Genomic DNA, 18,794 nt, shown 5'->3' with positions numbered 1-18,794 from the left:
ATGCAGCAATCCGTCCGTAAGAAGGTCTATTCTATGGCTTGGTGTTATCTCTTTAGTGATGGAACTGAAGCCTCGCAAATAGGACCACAGACGCTCAACACCCTCCCCGTCTGTCAGTCCGAAACCCTCTTTCCGCCGAGGGCTGTAAAGTGTACCTGCCATTGACATCACCAAAATTATTAGCATGTACCAGAATTTCTTCTACATGCTGGTTTTCTACAAGCTTGATGAGGACACTATCTCTATGTCTTTGCAAGTGGGTGTCACCAAGAACAAGAACAGAAAAGTTCATATTTACCCTAGGGGATTGAAGGGGATATTTCCAGTTACCAGCCTGATGAGGAATTCCTTTAGAACTGATGTTGACACCTCATCGGCACAGGCAAAAACAAATGTTTTCTCGGTGGACTGCGGACAAGACAGGTCCCACTTTAAGACATTTGGACGGTATTCCCGCTTGAACTTGATTTTAAAACTGTTGTCAGCGATTGCCATCACTTTGCCAAGATACCAACCTTCCTCGTAGGCCACACAGACCATGTGGCCTATCTCTATGTCAGCCATCACTCGGCTGGTTCCCATCCACCTTCTCGCCACTCGGCTGGTTCTCATCCACCTTCTCGCCACTCGGCTGGTTCCCATCCACCTTCTCGCCACTCGGCTGGTTCTCATCCACATTCTCACCACTCGGCTGGTTCTCATCCACCTTCTCGCCACTCGGCTGGTTCCCATCCACCTTCTCGCCACTCGGCTGGTTCCCATCCACCTTCTCGCCACTCGGCTGGTTCTCATCCACCTTCTCGCCACTCGGCTGGTTCCCATCCACCTTCTCGCCACTCGGCTGGTTCCCATCCACCTTCTCGCCACTCGGCTGGTTCCCATCCACATTCTTGCCACCCGGCTGGTTCCCATCCACCTTCTCGCCACTCGGCTGGTTCCCATCCACCTTCTCTACTCGGCTGGTTCCCATCCACCTTCTCTACTCAGCTGGTTCCCATCCACCTTCTCGCCACTCGGCTGGTTCCCATCCACCTTCTCGCCACTCGGCTGGTTCCCATCCACCTTCTCGCCACTCGGCTGGTTCTCATCCACCTTCTCTACTCGGCTGGTTCCCATCCACCTTCTCTACTCAGCTGGTTCCCATCCACCTTCTCGCCACTCGGCTGGTTCCCATCCACCTTCTCGCCACTCGGCTGGTTCCCATCCACCTTCTCGCCACTCGGCTGGTTCCCATCCACCTTCTCGCCACTCGGCTGGTTCCCATCCACCTTCTCGCCACTCGGCTGGTTCTCATCCACCTTCTCGCCACTCGGCTGGTTCTCATCCACCCTCAGTGACTGTATCTCTTTCTTGATCTTGGAAATGTCAATGACAGTGCGTGGGGCTTAGGTATGATCCTTATAACTCTTTGTACTGCATGAAACAACTCATAGTTTCACCCGAATATCTACAGCATAACATCCTCAATCAGTTTTCTCCACTCACAACACTGATCCAGGTATACTTCTTTCAAGTCAACATTTTATCTCCTCGATATTTCTTTCAATCCCTGCAAAGACGGCTTGATCTCTCCAAAAAAATGTGTCTTGACACAGTTGCCATGACACAACTTGGCTTATGTCACTTGTAATAGTGCACAGTGCCCGTGATACGTACGCGCATAACACCTTTGAGGTATCATCAATACTGATCCAATCAGATGTAGTTGTTCCTTTGAAGATTTTTGTCGTTGAAGTTGTATAGATTTAAAATTGCCGAACATTTCTTGCAATATTGTAGATCAGTTCGAGCTTGCTCTGGGTTTCCTCTCACACGGAGCAAGATCAAAACCTTTGTTTAACCCCGAGTCCACTAGCCTTGACCCAACGGCGTTTTTTCTTCCCGCACATTACTATTCGGTTACAATAATTGTACAAAAAACAACGCAAGCAAACCTGTCAGTGTAGCGAGGATTTCGGACCACGCGTACCACCAGGACGTACGACCTCCACCCAGGGCATAGAAATTTACATAAAATCTATCCCCGTGCATTCACAGACAGCATTTGGGGCCAAGCAGACTGTTCACAGATGGATCAAACTACCTCGCGGGGCTAGATTACAGAAGAGCAGAAAAAAACAAACATTCACACTGAAATGTGAAATAATCTTGACCCTTGCAGTTTAATCCGCTTGTTGTTTTTGTTAGTATGTACGGGGTCTATTATAAAATCAGTTTACAGACATTATTTTGGGACAGTTCCACCGGTGGTGAAAAGTTCTTGTACAATCAGCCTGACCCTTTGTCCATCGTCTATCCATGGGAGCTGGTTAGCAGTGGCTGCCTGGATCGTGATGCCTCTCCCCGGATGTCCTAATGGAACTGTAAATACAGAAGTAATGCATGTATTCTATGAAATTACATCAACGTGATAACACACGCGCTTAGTACTTGGTACTGCAAATATTGTAAGACAGTCCATGTGTTCAATGAATACACTGGTTTTCATATATATAGCCTGTGGACAACATTATTCAATGTATATTACTTCATGTGACAGTGGTAGTCCGAAAGCTGGAGTTGTTAATAACCGCAATTTGTACAAGCAACTATACTCAATGGCTTCTATTATGGTAATTGGTATATTCCTTTTCTACAACTGACCTCTTCCACCGGACGGGGCCTACGTTCCTGTGCCCGTGTCGTACACTGCTGTTAGGGCTTCGCCGACAGCAGAAGCCACATATGGTATGTACTTGCCCATGACCCTAATCGTCTACATAATCATGGTCCTGAGAATGATTCATGATACTTATGCTTCCCTCCAACTCGTATTCTCTTGTGAACAACATCTGGAAAAGCTCCCCTAACTGAATGACCTTAATTCTGAGTCACTGGTGTAGCCAAAGGCTTGATGATCTTCGCTGTCCAGTTCACTGTGTACCTTTGGTGCCTGTATGTTGTTGCTGTTGACGTCATTTTGTATGCATCTGCAGGTCATCTTCTCATCCAGTCAGGCTCATGTCTTCATGCACTTTCATGGCAACTAATGATACTTTTTTCTTACAAAGTTGCAGTTTTCCTTGGGCCACCAGATAGAACCAAATTGGAAGTATATTCATGAGGAATAGGTGTACTGTCTTCCATATCATTGTCTGCACTTTGGCTCATACTACAGGAGGACTTTTTCTTAGATGTATTGAAAGCACTGACGATTGGTTTATCGTTTGTGCCTGTATCCCTTTTCAGAATCTCGCCCATACAGTCTTCTAAGTTATCAAAATATATTTGCCACATTATCCAGACTGAGTGACTTTTCCGTCCTGTAAGCTCCAACGATGGACATCTCGTACATTTTGCATGCAGCTGCACTTTTACGATGGCTTTATTCTGACAGTAAACTTTCATTCATAGTTTTATAAGCTCGCTGAGTTGAAGTAATCTATCAGCAGTATGGGTAATCCACATCTAGAAACACTATGCTGTATTATGTCTTGAAGCTTACATATGCTTTCTTGATGATCGGAAGCAGCTGCTCATATATTTTGATAGCAAAGGTGAAGCTTGTGTCAAAGAAACTTACTCATTTTCTCAATTACTTAGCTCTGATAGCATTGAATGTTTTAATACTAACCCCAGACACAATATGCATCTTAACTTGCTGATATACAGCTATATCAATATCCATCCATTCACTGCTACCTTCTTCTATTGTTACATTCACATATGTTGAATTATCCTTGATTTGAGCTTGTAATTGTCGTCAAAATCAAAAGTGATAGTTTTGTACGATGTAACTCAATTCCGAAGAGCTTGACGCGGGGTGTGCTGCAAGTTGAAGTTGGTCCGATCTAGGTCCTGCCCTTGGGTGAACCGAACAAGCGCCTAACGGTTTCTTCCGCCGCCGATGTGCATGTTTTTTCGGCCTGCTGGGAATTTTTTTAGCAGAGCCGTAGAGACATGCAGATGAAAAAAAGTTTGCCTCAAGGTCTGGAACGACTGCGGGATGTGTTCTGGCGGGAGAAACGGTAAGGCCATCAGATGCCTCGTGTGCTGAATGCGCTTTCCCGCTGTTGATAGGCTGGCTGAAGCGCTAGGTTTTGGATCTTCTGAACACCGCCTGGGCCCAATAAAAGGCGCAACCCTTTCGTGACGTATCCGGGAATACTTCTTCCAACGCCAACCACAACGCCGCCTCGTAATCCATCACGGACGTCTTAGGGCGGTTGGAAGGAGACGTTTGACCTTCTTCAGAACCTTCTTATAGTCCTCCTTCCTTTTCCCTGCCATCAAGACGAACGTCAGGGGAACTTGCTTGCGGACTTCGCCTCCCCTCACGAAGGCATGGATGCTAAGAGCTGCTTAAGAGGGGGTTGAAGACGTAGAACGTGGCGTCCATATACCAGGTCATTCTTGAACCCTGATGTCGCCTACGAGAAATTCGCTAGGTATATGCTGCTCCTCGATGTTGTAGTCCAGGGTGTTGGGTCTATAGGACGCAGGCCTTGTCTCTTCCCGTTGACCATACGAACCTGAAAGCGAACGAAGCCATTGCGTCAGTTATCACAATGTCAATTAAATACTACACGGTGGCAGCGTTATAAAGGGTTTAAGCTTCAATGTACTCCATTGTATGCTAATTGTGGATCTTAATAAAGTCAAACCTTGTTACTACGCACTTTGCCCACAAACGGTTGGGCGGAGAGGAGTTGATGCCATGATGAAGTTTCAGGACCACAGTCAGATTCGTATGGTATGCCTACTCAATTTGTAACTTATGTCTAATATATAAACTCCTTCGGACTTCTTTTCTTGCTGAAATGTAGATGTTGCATCTTAAAATATTATCGAATTATATTAACCTGCTCTGGATATTCACTTGGTATGAAATGACATCAGTCTATTTTATTGTTCGCCTCTTTTAATGTCTTTCTTATTCAACACTAGAAAATACGCAAGATTAGAAAATACACAAGATGACAGTAGAAAATTAAAACACAAGAATCCATGTATTTCATTATGATGTATGCAATATATAATGTTAATTGTTGTATAGTTGTATTCATTATTTGACTTGTATGAAAAATTATTGTTGCAAGTACATTTATCAACAATAACACATTTGCTTAATCCATATATTTCTGATAATGCTCCTAATACATCATTCAGACAAATCGTCACCACATTTTGTAGTATTCTTTATCTCTGACAATGAGACTACAGTACTGTACTCATTAATTCATGGATAGCTAACTTATGGGATGCCCCAAGACTTGGCGCACATGTTCATCGGTAACACGTTCGTCAACAATAAAAGTTCTGTTGTCAGGGAATGATGGATGCCTTCGCCAAAGACAATAGAGGTCACTGTGATGGTACCTGTTACCAGGTCCTGCAATCTGTGTTGTACCTCTTCCAAAATTACACTCCCACTGACGTATGAGGTGAATACTATCAAACTCCTTTCTACAGCCTGCACAGGTTTTGGCTCTAAAATCCGTCCCATTCCCATTCAGCATTACTAGCCAGCCATGGCTTCGGACTCACAGAGGGTATATTTTGTGTTTTGCGTCTTGTCACAACTGCTGTATCTCTTGTAGGAGAGTTATTTCTTCTTTTTCTGTTTTTTTTTACTGTTTTTTCCCCGGATAGGAAGCTTTTCCAGTTAACAACGGTTTACTCTTGAATTTATTCCTTTTTTTATAATATAGTTTACACAGCTATTCAGCAGTTTTCCTAGTTCATTTAAAAACTTTGCGTCCTTGTTGATAACACACTGCAGCAAGGTCAGTCGCCCACGTCAGGCAGGTCAGGGCTTTGTGGTAAGCCCATGTATCACGATAAAAACTAGTCAATTAGTAAGTCATCGTACTTCATACGATCTGCCGAATGAAAATTGAATACAAAAAATGACCCAGGAAAAGAGCTTCTTACCGCCTGTCTTTTTTTACGCTTAACCGAGCGTGTACTTGCGTGTAATTCCATGTAGATCATGGTAGTAACAAAACCAAATTGATCGTCAGGTTGCTGTCGTGTTTGTATTCGAAAACATCTGTGTAGGTGGCCTTAATGCCGGACACATGTACCTTCATTAGGTCCGTTGATGCCATGTCCTGAAATAACAAATGACTCTTCTTACTAGAGGAATAATTACAACAAATGCTGATAGAACGTAATAGTGACAGGAGTGCAGTCATTGACATAAAAAGGGACCTGTGAAAATCACCTTTGACTTGTCTACAACAAAGTGTGGGAGATACGTCTTTGCTTGATCCATCCCTGTAACAGAAACGCATGCATCTCATTATGCTACATATAGCATTAATCTGCCGAACGCATGTATCATAGGCAACCTTTTATACGTTTTGTACATGCGGGTACATTGGATAAAGATCTGGGTGCACATGTAAATGAAACAGTGAGTCAGTAATTTTGTCAGGTACACGTGTATATATAGCATTATTATGAAATACATGTGTAAAATCGCACAAAGTCAGCGAACATTGCGAAAGTCACCTCGGGATTAGTCGGGATAGCTGCAGGTGGGACTGTGCCTCTGATTGAAATATTGCCCTGTTGGTTAATGCTCATAGCTGCAGATTGCAGGGTGGGTGGTATACAGTATATAGGAGCTAGACCGAAGGATACCATTAACATGTTATGAGAATCGGAATGAGCAAATTACCCTTTGTAACTTTTGATGTTTTTATGAAACCTCAGAGCTTGGATTAGGCACTTTGTTCATCTTTCATACAGTATTCTACAGCAAAATCATGATCAAATTATTGTAGTAGTTCTGTACCTCGCCTTGATGTTCCAGGCAAAGTGTGGGTACTGCTGCACTATGCTCCCTTATGCCAGTATCATCTCCTCCCCAATGCCCTGCCAGGCGATTCTCTAAAAATCGGAGAACCAGATCTAGATTAATACTATGCGTGAAGTTTGCAAGAAGTTATATATACACCAATATTCCAAAAAAGTACTTTACATAGAATGCACACACGTACATGTAGCCTCTCTGATGTCTGTTTATTTAATGAAAATGATATGAACGCATAAGATAAGGCAAGCATAAAACAACAATATATATATAACCTAATAAGTGCAACATGTTCCTGAACTGAAATTACATAATATGATAATATAATTTTCCTGTCCCATAAGTGTTGATAAACAATTTAAATGCAAACACAAAATATTGCAAACAAAAAATTTGAATACCTCAAAGTACTCCAATTTCTCCCACGAGACATTGACAGTTTTCAGCTTAACCCACATTGTCAACAGTGACAGTCTATATAGAACTGAGTGCAGTAGAGAAATTTCTGGTGACCTTACAGCTGGAAATCTCTGGAAGGAATGAGGTTTCACGGGGAAAAAATCCACCGAACACCACCCACGAACATTTTACGACAGCCTTCCTGTCACCCTCAGAAGGTGTTACAAGACAGCTGTCAGGTAGAAAAGGGTTGAAATATCTTTTGGTGATTGGATGAAGTGCAAACAACCTTTCCCAATATGCAAATTACATTGTGTTCCATACTTCTTTTCCAAGTCACTGGTAGTAGTGTTTTAGAGTGACTGACAGAGAGGTGTAACACTCAGTCTTCCAGACTTGCAGCACCCTAATGTATTATCAAATGTGAAGTGAGACTGTACACTGAGTCTACTGGATATTCCCAAGTGTAGCTGTGTGTTGGCAGATCCGTTTTTAAATAATTTTCAGCTGGAGAGAACATGTACAGGGTACTAAACCGGCGTACGGCTCGTCTTCGCTGTCATGAGTCATACTCGGACTGATCAGTATCCTCCGTTGATGATGGCTATGCTGAGGTCGAGGTCGAGGGACAACTTCTTGTGGTGGATTCAGAACTGGCGTGTTGTCAACAAGTGGCTCGGCTACAGGCATTTGTTGTACGTACAAATTCAGCGGCAACGTACCGGCTTTGTACATTGTTGTCTCCCGTCGTTCGGTTCTAAGGCGGACGACTTTGCCATACTCTGTCGCCAGTGTCTCAATGTAGTCTCATCCCGTTTTCCCATCTTCTTGGGCTTCAAGGGCTTTAACATTGGAAACTGGGACAGATGCGTCTTGTTGCTTGGGACAGGGTAGTAAGACTTGGTGGTTATGGTTAGCACACAGACCAAAACGCCATGCGCTTTAAGCTGTCATGGTATTTCTGAATTCTTGGGCGTAGTCTAGAACAGTCGCTGTTGGGTGCTTGAGATGATGTGTGGCGTGGATATTTTCTGTTGCTAATGTGAGTAAGGATGAGAGATTTGATTTGTAGTCATTGTTGAGTGTGAGCTGGTTTGCATGGACGTCCTGCATTCCGTTCAATAACAGCTGGACGCTTTCCTGTGTCTTGTGTGATACAGTTCCATCCTTTCCATTTAGTAGGCATTATCTCAGTTGCCGCAACCACACCAAATTTCGAGATGGCCCTCCTCCCTTCTCCAGGCTTGTGTCTCAACATCGATGCCGTCCCAAACGGCCATAGGAACTGCTACAAGATTCCCCGGTCCAACAGCACCGGGCACGGCCGCTTCGTCATTCTGTGGTTCTTCCTGCTTGTGCCGCGGCTCGAACCTGTTGGGCTGGATGTCATCAGGATCCAGTGAAATATCGCTGTCGCTGGAGTCTGACAAAGTGTCATTTTGGCTATCCATGGCGTCGTCTGACGAGTCTGAAATGTCCGCGTCGCCATGACAGTTTTAGTAAGTACTACTGAAAGCTGCTAGTACTGGAATTAACGGAAAGAAAATGACTCAAAACATTCATTTGTACTTGAAAACAAAATGGCGGCGATCTGTTTACAATTAACAAAACGTAATGATAACGTTTACCGACGTGCCTTCTCCGCCACAGCTCGGATGCCGGTCCGCTCCCTACCTCTGTCGATGGCCGCTGAGTTGTTCTTGACTCTGTAGAAAGTGCCGAGCTAAAGTTGTACCTCTTTAGCAGGACCTCCTTGACCGTTTGGTACACCCGGGCCTCCTGCTACGACATCCTTGAATACACATCGAGTGCCCTGCCCGATAACAGGGCACTTACGTTTGGTACCCAGTGTTCCTCTGCCCATTACCACCATTTCCATGTGTTGGATGTGAAACCATCGTAACAAAAAATAAAAAAAGGCCCCAAATGACATGGGTCTAACCCTTACCATTGAATTACCTTACTATTTTGTTAATTCATTGCTATAAAATGATCACTACCAAGTCATGACACCACCCATAAAAGCTGAATTGACAATCTGTACCCTCTCCTCCGACAGCCAGACTCCCCGAGGAGAATTGTGAGAAGGAGACGCTGGATCCGGCCTTCATCATCTACTTCAGCAGGGACGTAGTGGGTTTGGAAATACCAAAGTATCTCCCACCATGTCTCTACTCATAATCTCATTCTTGAATTGCAGCCGTAGCCAGGTCTGAAATCAAGAAGTTGGAAAATGTTACACACAGGACGATCATATACTTAGCCTTTACACGTATTAGTTATTTTTGTCCAAGTATTAGGAATGTTAGTATACCCTGACACATACATTATGCATACATACATACTTACATAAACATCCATATTCACTGTATGGGGTATTGTCATGTCATCATTTTCAATAAATTCAGAGCTGTAGCCGCATAAATTATGTATGTGGCTGTGGCAGAAATTATTTCCTGTAACCATAGGTGCTACAGATGAAGCGAACCGCGTCCGTCACGCGCTGACAAATTTGAGCACCCGTTTTAATACCAAAGGGAATGGCGACGTCAGCATATTGCTTCCCCTCCCACTGAAAGCCGAGAAGATGATAATCGACAGGGTCAACGTAGATTTGTCTGTAAGCCCTGCTTAAGTCACATTTGTACAGCAGGCAGCCGGGACCAAGACGGGCAACTATGGACGTCAGTCGTTCACAGACGGATAACGTAAGCGCACACGCTCACCCAGATAAGTGTCCGAGGGAATTCCCGCGTTAACTGAAGAGCCGTCAGGAAAGCTGAAATCTACCACTATCCGCCTGCTATTGGAGTCCTTCTTCGGGACAGTCTGTAATGGGCTGCAAACTAACGGGGGATCAAAGAAACCTGTAGGTAACGGGCCGATGGTAGCTCCAAACTTAATTTCTTTTTGTTTATAATCATTGACACATTGGCGGAATCGCAGAGATAACGCGTGGTTGGTGGGCGGAATCTCCGGTTGGCGAGACGCGGTGTAATTCACTGGGAACCCAAACTCGAGAAATTCACAGAGATCCCTATCTTTGTACTCGGCGAGATAATGGCGCCACGCGGGAATATTCAACTTGGTGGGCACTGGGAGACGGGCCCCTTTATAACTGGGCAGACCTGTTTTTCGCACAGTGGCATGCCAGAGCTGGAAATCTGAGAGGTAAGGAGGACGCGAGGACTTGAGAGTGTTGACACTGGCGTAAAGATCTGTCTGTACTAAGACTTTGTCCTCTATCATCTGCAGCTTCATTTGTAACTTGCGCTTAGAGTTCTGTAGAGACTTGACTTTGGTCTTTAGTGCTCTAACTTTCCTTATGTAATTCCTTTTAATTACACAAAATATCAACATGTTCAGTGACAATGAATTAAAGATTATGTAGAAATAAAAGTTACTTTCTGCAGTAGATCTCCTACCCGACTCTTGCAGAAGGGACAAACAATTCCAAAGTCCTTCTTAGCACAGTCGGCATGAAGGGCCTCAGGGACACGCACTTGCAACGAACCTCAGATGGTGACTGCAAGCTTAAGGGTATCTGATGAATGCAATTCATGCGTAATAAACACACTGTGTCAAAGTCAAAGTCCACAGTATGATCTCCCTGGCATAGGTATCATAACTGTATGGATAACTGTATGGATAACATCAAGGCAAAAGATTAACACATGGATATAGATTATTTTCTTTCTTTCAAATATCATAGCACAGAAAGCTTCATGCTTACTTTTCCATCACACGGTATGGTCAAAATACCACAATGTCTGACACTGTAAAAAACAGCCTAGGGGGCAACAGGACATGAACTATGGCGAAGAACAGCAGAGTGTCTTATGCATATTTGGTGTGACCAAAGGCCTTGTAGTACATAGGGGCCATCCTGAAACACGTTGATAGTCTCTCCCCATAGTTGACAAAGTATGCTGCTATATGATTGATTCATTGTAAAATACCATACCCATGGGTGTTGTGACCGACTGCGCCCAAGCCTCCACCCTGTCCTGCGCCCTTGCCTCCGCCTCTGACTGCGGCCTGGCCTCCGAGTGCGCCCTGGCCTCCGCCTCTGACTGCGGCCTGGCCTCCGACTGCGCCCTGGCCTCCGCTTCTGACTTCGACCGAGGTAGACAACACACATGTCAATACAGATATGGTCCAAGATCAGTCCTTCGGCGGAGTCGGACTGACTGCCTAACCTCACACTCTTGCTCGACCTTCAGCATGGGCTGTGATTGTGCCCTGGCCTCCGACTGCGCCCTGGCCTTCGACTGCGCCCTGGCCTTCGACTGCGCCCTGGCCTCCGCCTCTTCTTTTTAGTGCTTTACCTTGTATGCCTCCTTTGCTGACTCGGTAGGGTGGCTTCTGTTGGTCATCCGTCTCAGAATGAATTGCATATAGCGTTCCTCGCCCATCGTCCGCAGCTGGGTCAAGGGCCCATACTCTCGGATGATGCCCGGCATGTGATGGGGAAGGTGCCCCATCAATATCTGCAAAAGGTGAAACAGAATCATAAGTGATTTAGAGGAGTATAACGTTAACAGATGGGGAAAGCAGCATTCACTCTGTTTGTAATTGATGAATATTGCTGGGAACAGCCTAATCCCCTTTCATCTAGATGATCTTGCTACAAGATTAATTTTAAAATTTCTAGTAAGAATTCTATAGTGATAACTGATCTGATCACTGTCACTGTAATACCTTACCTATCTATCACCACATTACAACAGGTTCAAGAAAGTTATATTTTCAGTTGTGTCATGGTGGAGTGGCTGTGGTGTGTGTATCTGTATAGAGGTCAACAGTATAACTTACAAAGCTGCGGATGAATCTCAATGATTTTCATATGATTAGCGGTGGTGAAAACAGGTCAAGACTGAATGATTCACCTTGCATTTCCTACGGTACGTCAGCTGGCTGTGCATGTGTGTTTCTTTGCGACAATTTCTGTCACACTCAAGAAATAGGAGATAGATGCAAAACTCAATAAATACCAGGCTTCCGAGGTGAATAGAGTTCAGGAAAGAGCAGTATCTGCACGTGATGTTTGGATTTAACAAAAAAAACAGTAACTAGTACCAATAACTCTATAGCCATCAGATTACAAGCAGATACTCTAAATCCTTGTACCCTGAACTGTATCCATGTCACCGCCTCCCTGATTTCATATTGAGCCATCTCCTTGACATCTTCCTGCCTAAAGGCCTCGCACACCTGATCGCCTAGAAAAAGCAGTTCCCATCGCCTGGTGTTGGTGCACGAAGCTGCAGTCTGGGGGCGCGGCGGCAGTTCCATTTTGGCGATGGTGTGGTCGCCCCAGACATGATGGCGATCGGGTTCCCTACGGCCTGTTCCACGTTGTAGGCATTTCCTCTTATCTCGTACTGCAAGGACAACCCCAGGTTCTCTTGTGCTCCCGGAAACATCTCGGTCAATGTCCGGACATTGTCATCGACGTCGGCCTGACGGGGGAGGAACCTGGGGGCGGATAGTCTGTCTCGACCTAACCAAAAAAGATTTATATCCAAGATTAAATGGCATTTTTTGACAGTCATCTTTTATTCTACATACCATTACAAGTGCCTTTGTGGAGTTTCTTTCTTTAGCCGTCATGTGCTCGTGTCAGCATTGGCAAGTAGTGGCGCTTATCCGGGGATAAAGGCAATCGTGTACTTTTAAGCACCACAATACAAAGTTGTCAAGTTTAGAATTGTGACGTATACAGAAATTAATGACAAATGTGTGTGCCCTAGCTTGTAAAAGGAAGACGTACCGAGGTTTGCATGACTTCTGTGTAGTCCAGCTCGCGGTTGTTAAGGCCTTGTAAAGTGGACACCTGGTTTGTTTCGTCACCATCATGAAGGAAATCCAAATGAGACGGTTTGAACGAAAGTCTTGTTTTGTCCAAGAATTTGCTTCCCTTCCCACTTGTTGGCAAACTCTGTGATGCCGTTTCACACTGCGCATACTGGCCAGACTGATGGAGCGACTGTGCACGTTGTTGAGTTGCTTGCGCTGTGGATAAGATAGAATTACCTGAATCTTCGCAAGGATATCGGCTTCCATTAAAAGCCTTGACTTAAGTCCAGGACTGGGAAGACGATCTACCGTCATGTTGGCCAACCTTTCCAGGACGGTTCGAATGACGCCATCAACCTTACTCATTGACACTCCTGACGTCAATAGAGTCATCACAACTTCTCTTATCTCGTCACTGTACTTTCCATCCTGAAATGAGGTGACAGTTTTCGTCTCCATGACGGCCTGTATTTGCTGGAGCTCAGTGTTCTCTTTTAGCTTTTCAGTCAAATGTTCGATAGTGGCCTCAAGGTCGACTTGTACTCTCTCTTTCTCAGCTGACATCTTCTCGAGTTTCAACTCAAGCTTTCGCCTCGAGTCCTGCAGAGACTTGCGGCATCTTCAAGCTCCATGATCGTTTCTTCTTGCTCCATGATTGTTTCCTCTTGCTCCTTTATTTTTTCGTCCTTCTTTTTCAGGGCCTCCTCCCTCCTCTTTAACCTTTTATTTGCATTTTTCAAGTTTGAACTTGACGTCTTCGCAATACGAGCTTGCAAGCTATCAAGCTTGGCAGTAAGTTCACCATTGATTTTAGTGGCTTGACACAGACTTGCCCTTACTTCTGCTGTTTGTTCACCTTTCTCATCAATGGTTTTTTGCAAGCTGTCTGCATTCTGCTGCATCTGTGAGGTGGTAGTGTAGTACTCCTTTATTAGCCATTCATACCGGTCTTCCATCTGTTCGTTTTCATACTCCACTTCAGCACATTTTCTTTTGAAGAATTGCACGTCTTTCTGTGCTTTCTTGAGCTTGCTGCATGCTGCTGATAGTGAAGTAGACTGTGCAGGTACGCTTGACTCTGTCCTTGATCTTGGGAGCTGGAATTCTCTCTTCAGAAAGTCAGGCAACTTTTGCTCAAGATTTTTTTTTCTCATTTTTCTTGATAGCCTTGTATTCCAGCCAGACAGAATCAGCTTTTTTCCGAATGGAATCTTCCTTGCACTTCTCAACTTCTGGCAACAGTTCTAACGGAGCAAGCTGCTTCAACTGTAAGGCCAAATCTCGTGTGGTTTTGCCATGAAACTCGTGTAGCCGAACTACCAGTCCGTTGGTGAATTCATGACGAGCTTTCAATCTGGGGAGACTACACAATTCACCTTGGAGCATTTCATTTGACAATACACCGTCCGACTCTGAGGCCATGATGCTCTACAAGTACTGGGAAAGAAATGAAAAAAAATTATGAAGATGTAAAATAAAAATTATGACATATTAGAATTAAATTAAGATAATTAGCAGTACAGTCAAGCCTAGAAATCTATTTATTCAATCATTAAATGGGTTAAAAAATATATATCTGGTTCATATATCAAGTATCATTTTCTGTAGAAAACTGAAAAGAATGATTACAGCTGTGGTGAAACTGAAAGCGGATAGATTATGTATAAATACATACATACAGACTGTGAGCGCACAATGGTACAGTCCACTCCCATCCCAAGTCCTGTGTCCTGCACCGATATACACCCTCTACATTTTCGTCAATCCTTAGGCTCATCTTACTCAAAACTACAAAAACTATACATGAAAATGTTCATTGGGATGTATGTTTCAAAATATATGAGTCCAGGGTCGCTAACTTCAAGAATTGTACGATACTTTTACGATGGAAAATGCCCGATCGTTACGAAGCGTTCCCTCCCATCCGATTGCACAGGTAGGTATACACCCTCTACATTAGCGTCAATCCTCACGTAAATTTTACTCAAAACTGAATGAAATATACAAAAAACTGTTCCTTAGAAATTGATGTTTCAATATATCTGAATCCTAGATCGCTGTTTCTAGATTTTGAACGATTTTTTAACGATCGAAAATGACCAGCATTTGTGGACCGCACGTTACGAGATGCCCCCCTCCCACCCAAGCGCAGACTGCTTGCGCCGCCACGTACCCTCTACATTATCGTCAATCCTCGCGCTAATTTTAATAAAAACTAGACAAACGATACATGAAACTGTTCCTTAGAATGTATTTTTTAATATGTCCAAATCCCAGAGTGCTCACTTTACGATTTGTAAGAAAATTTTACGGTTAAAAACTATCTTACCTCGGCGTTTCACTTTCCCGGCACCTAGAAACTCCAGGATTTTTCGTAGCTCCACCCACAAGCTTCTTCTTGCCGAACAACCACGAATAAGGCCTTATATGGGTACGAGAGCCGGCGGAAATGCCCGAATAAGGGAGGATGCCTCCGCCGACCGCAGCCGAAGTTCCTGTCCGCGCGACGCCCCGGGCGCCGAGCGCGGAAGAAGGGGCATTTGCCGGACGTTCCGGAAAATATCTCATCGAGTTTAACACCTATGTTAAAGCCATTTACAATGCATTTAGACAACAAAATTCCCTTTATTTTGGTATATAGTATTTGTGTTTTGGCCCAGGGATTTTTGAGATATCGCCTGAGAAAGTGGCAAGACCAGTTGTTTACCACTGTTTCGCTGGGGTCAGGCCACGTGACTGAACACCTTTAAGTTACTAAGGGAATAGATTTTGTTAATTGGTCTTCTGGATACTGTCCATTTCTACCAAGGCCCAGCGACTGGACCCTTTTATTTGTCAATATTTGAAGCCAGCCCAGCTCAGTTATACACACAGTACTTGGCATTGTTGTGATTTACAGGAGATAGGTAAAGTTGTTGGCATGATTTATAATCTCACCTGCTGCGTGTGATATCCGGAGATATCAAGTGAATGACCTCGAGATACTAAAACCGTAAGTTCGTGCGTTGTGCCGTAACAGGCTAGGCCGACTTGCCATTGACCATTGATATCTCCCCTAGTAACCAGCCCTCCTCGTAGGCAAGTCGAACCGCGACGAGCTTGCCGGGGAGCAGCCGGTTTCCCGTCAGTGTATTTGTGTCGGAGATTGCCTCTGCGTCATCGATCTCATCAAATACCCATGAGTCGTTTATGTCCGTCGGAGAAAGTAGTTGCTCTCGGCGCGGACACCCGACCCCTCTGGCATGGTCCTCGGGCGGGACGAAGCTGTTTCCCTGATATGTCAACTTGTGACCTACCTACCTATCTGGAACCTGTCTTAATAACATCATGTACAAATTAAAATGCAATAGTGTATAATCTACATATGACAGACAGCAAAGGCACAATTGTGTAAACTGTCTCTTTTGTGGGTGGTAGCTGGACTTTGCTTTTTGAGTAAGCACAGCGGCATAAAATTCTTGTCAGCAGTAAGAAAATGCGGGTGAAAAGGGCTCAAAACTAACATCCCAGATAGAACACATGTCTTTCCTGCCATAATGATATCTATCAGCATGTTCTTTAAACCATCTAACTTCAGCTATCTTCTCGCCTGAGGCAATATTCCTGAGGAAACAGAGACCTTTAACATTCTTACAATCAATCCTGGCCTTGCTTCAGCAGTGGGATCAGTCATGGGACTGCCTGTTCTTTCTTAGTTCTTACACCATCTAGCATATACACAAGAAGCAGAATCAGACCTGTAATTTTCAGAGGATACCAAGTCTCCGCCAATCGAACATCTATCAAACTGGCTACAAATCCAAGATACTCTTTCTACAATATTGTTGGGATACAAAGTTTTAAACATAGAAACTAAGTCCTGGTTGTCATCATAGGTCATGCTACCTGACTTTAATGGTGGAAGTATTTTTTTCGCAATCATTGAAAGAAAAATCTCCAAGAAAATCATAGCTTTCTGCCAGTCTCTGTAGAGTTTCTATCTGATCCAAAGTCAAAATATGATCATCCTTGGAGGGTTTGGAATGAAACATGATGTGCATCCTCAAGTTGTCCGGCTGTTATTACTCTATTGCACAGCACTCTTTGCTGCAGCTGCAAAGCCTTTCCATATATTATAATGTGAATCTTCAAGCACTCCTTTCAAAGATTTATAGCACTCCTTTCAAAGCAAACAGAGTACAGTCAAACCTGCCCGAGCGACCTCCTCTTCTCAGCGACCACCTGGCCATTTCGACCGCTTTTTCTCGGTCCCGATTTTTTTTCCTATTGACGTAAGCATTAAGCGACCTTTTCTCAACGACCACCTGGCCAACGCGACCGCGACCGGCCCAAACTGGGCCCCTTAACGACCGCATCATTTTCAAAATCGAGGTTTTCATCGATTTTTGATGATAACTAGCGCGATTTTGTGCCGAAATCGACCAGTTTGCGTCGGATTTTCACTGCCATTACGATGTTATGTTTAGAATAAAGATTGCGGCGGTCAATGGGGCAGTCTACTGTAATAGAAAGATATGTGTAGCTCCTACCTTTTGAAGAAAGATCTGTGTGAGTGCTTTTGTCCAACTGTACTCTACATTCACCCTTGGTTAAGTACGCTATTGGGACGTACCGGGCATAGAATTCGAAAGGTGCACCGAAGTTATTTCAGATACGGCGATCAAGAACACAGCGACGCATAAAGGCTTGTATGGTAACTGACAGCATCAAAGTTCCCTTACTGTCTAAAACGTTAGTGTACAAATATCATACTGTATCGTAGAAAAGCTGGGGTTAAATTTACAATTTACAGTGTGCGTGTTGTATTTGACATTAAATACCTCGCTTCTTTGCGTGCGTACAGTGTGCTTGCTATTTGCCATTAAACACAACGGAAACCGTTATACTTTGCATAGGGCATGTTTTGAGTCGATACTCTTCTCAGCGACCACCTGTCCAAATCGACCGTATTTGTCCGGTCCCCCGGGTGGTCGTCTTGGGCAGGTTTGACTGTATGTACAAACCCACAATTTCCACTGCGAAGCTGTAAACCCTTCAAATGATGCCTCAATCTTACCAGGAAGGCCCGAATCAAGATCAGAAGAGACTTTCATGTTGTATACTGTAGATGAAAGATGCAGTTGACAAAATTTCATTTTCTTTCCATACTTGCATTACTCTTTTCGCTGTTGCATTACATTACATTTCTTGAACAATCCATGACTGACCACTCTACCTTCTTTTTGTCCTGTTCATAGACTTTATCCCTTTGTTTCTCTTGCAGGACGTAACATCTTTCTAATTCTTCTACTGAAACAAATGCCTACAAGGCAAACTTATGCTTCGAAATTCTCAGAAGCTCCAACAAGACTTGGGGATGATTTATAAGTCAGGCATTAGACCCTACTTGGTAGGAAAAGACCTGAAGTTTCATCCCACTCACCATACGGTTAACTTTTTCTTTTTTCATAGGGCATACAATGTGTTTTGCCACCCGTCAGAAGCCATCTAACATAATCTGACAATGGTTCTCTCTCAAATCGCCTATTGTTTTCATCATTAATCCAACTGTTATCAATCCTGTAAATAGCTGTTGTATATGTATTTAGCCATGAATTTATTTGTCTGTTTGTTTCCTTCAGGTTTGGTCTCGTTGCTAAGTACTTGATTGTCATCCTGGTACGTTTCCTTGTAGTATTACTGGTGGTTTACTGTAGGTGGTCCTGGTGCAATAGGTGAATAACTACAGGTATGGCTGTATGCATCGGTGGGATGACAATACAGTTTTGTAACAGTAGAGTATGCTGTGGCAAGTTCA

General features: G+C 44.0%; 1 protein-coding gene across 1 annotated transcript; it reads right to left on the bottom strand.

The window, feature by feature from the left end:
- Positions 1–556: 556 nt before the first annotated feature.
- On the bottom strand, positions 557–970 carry LOC118418195 (sperm acrosomal protein FSA-ACR.1-like). The gene has a single exon (XM_035824035.1). It carries the CDS (start codon positions 968–970, stop codon positions 557–559), a length of 414 nt encoding a protein of 137 aa, XP_035679928.1.
- Between the last annotated feature and the right edge of the window lie 17,824 nt (positions 971–18,794).

Source organism: Branchiostoma floridae, chromosome 6 (genome assembly GCF_000003815.2).
Source record: "Branchiostoma floridae strain S238N-H82 chromosome 6, Bfl_VNyyK, whole genome shotgun sequence".
Lineage (NCBI taxonomy): Eukaryota > Metazoa > Chordata > Leptocardii > Amphioxiformes > Branchiostomatidae > Branchiostoma > Branchiostoma floridae.
The sequence above is the reverse complement of the archived record's forward strand: the minus strand, read 5'-3'. Positions and strand labels throughout refer to the sequence as shown.

Coding starts and splice junctions, on each gene's coding strand:
- LOC118418195 (XM_035824035.1), bottom strand. CDS start 970: ATGGGAACCAGCCGAGTAGAGAAGGTGGATGGGAACCAGCCGAGTGGC.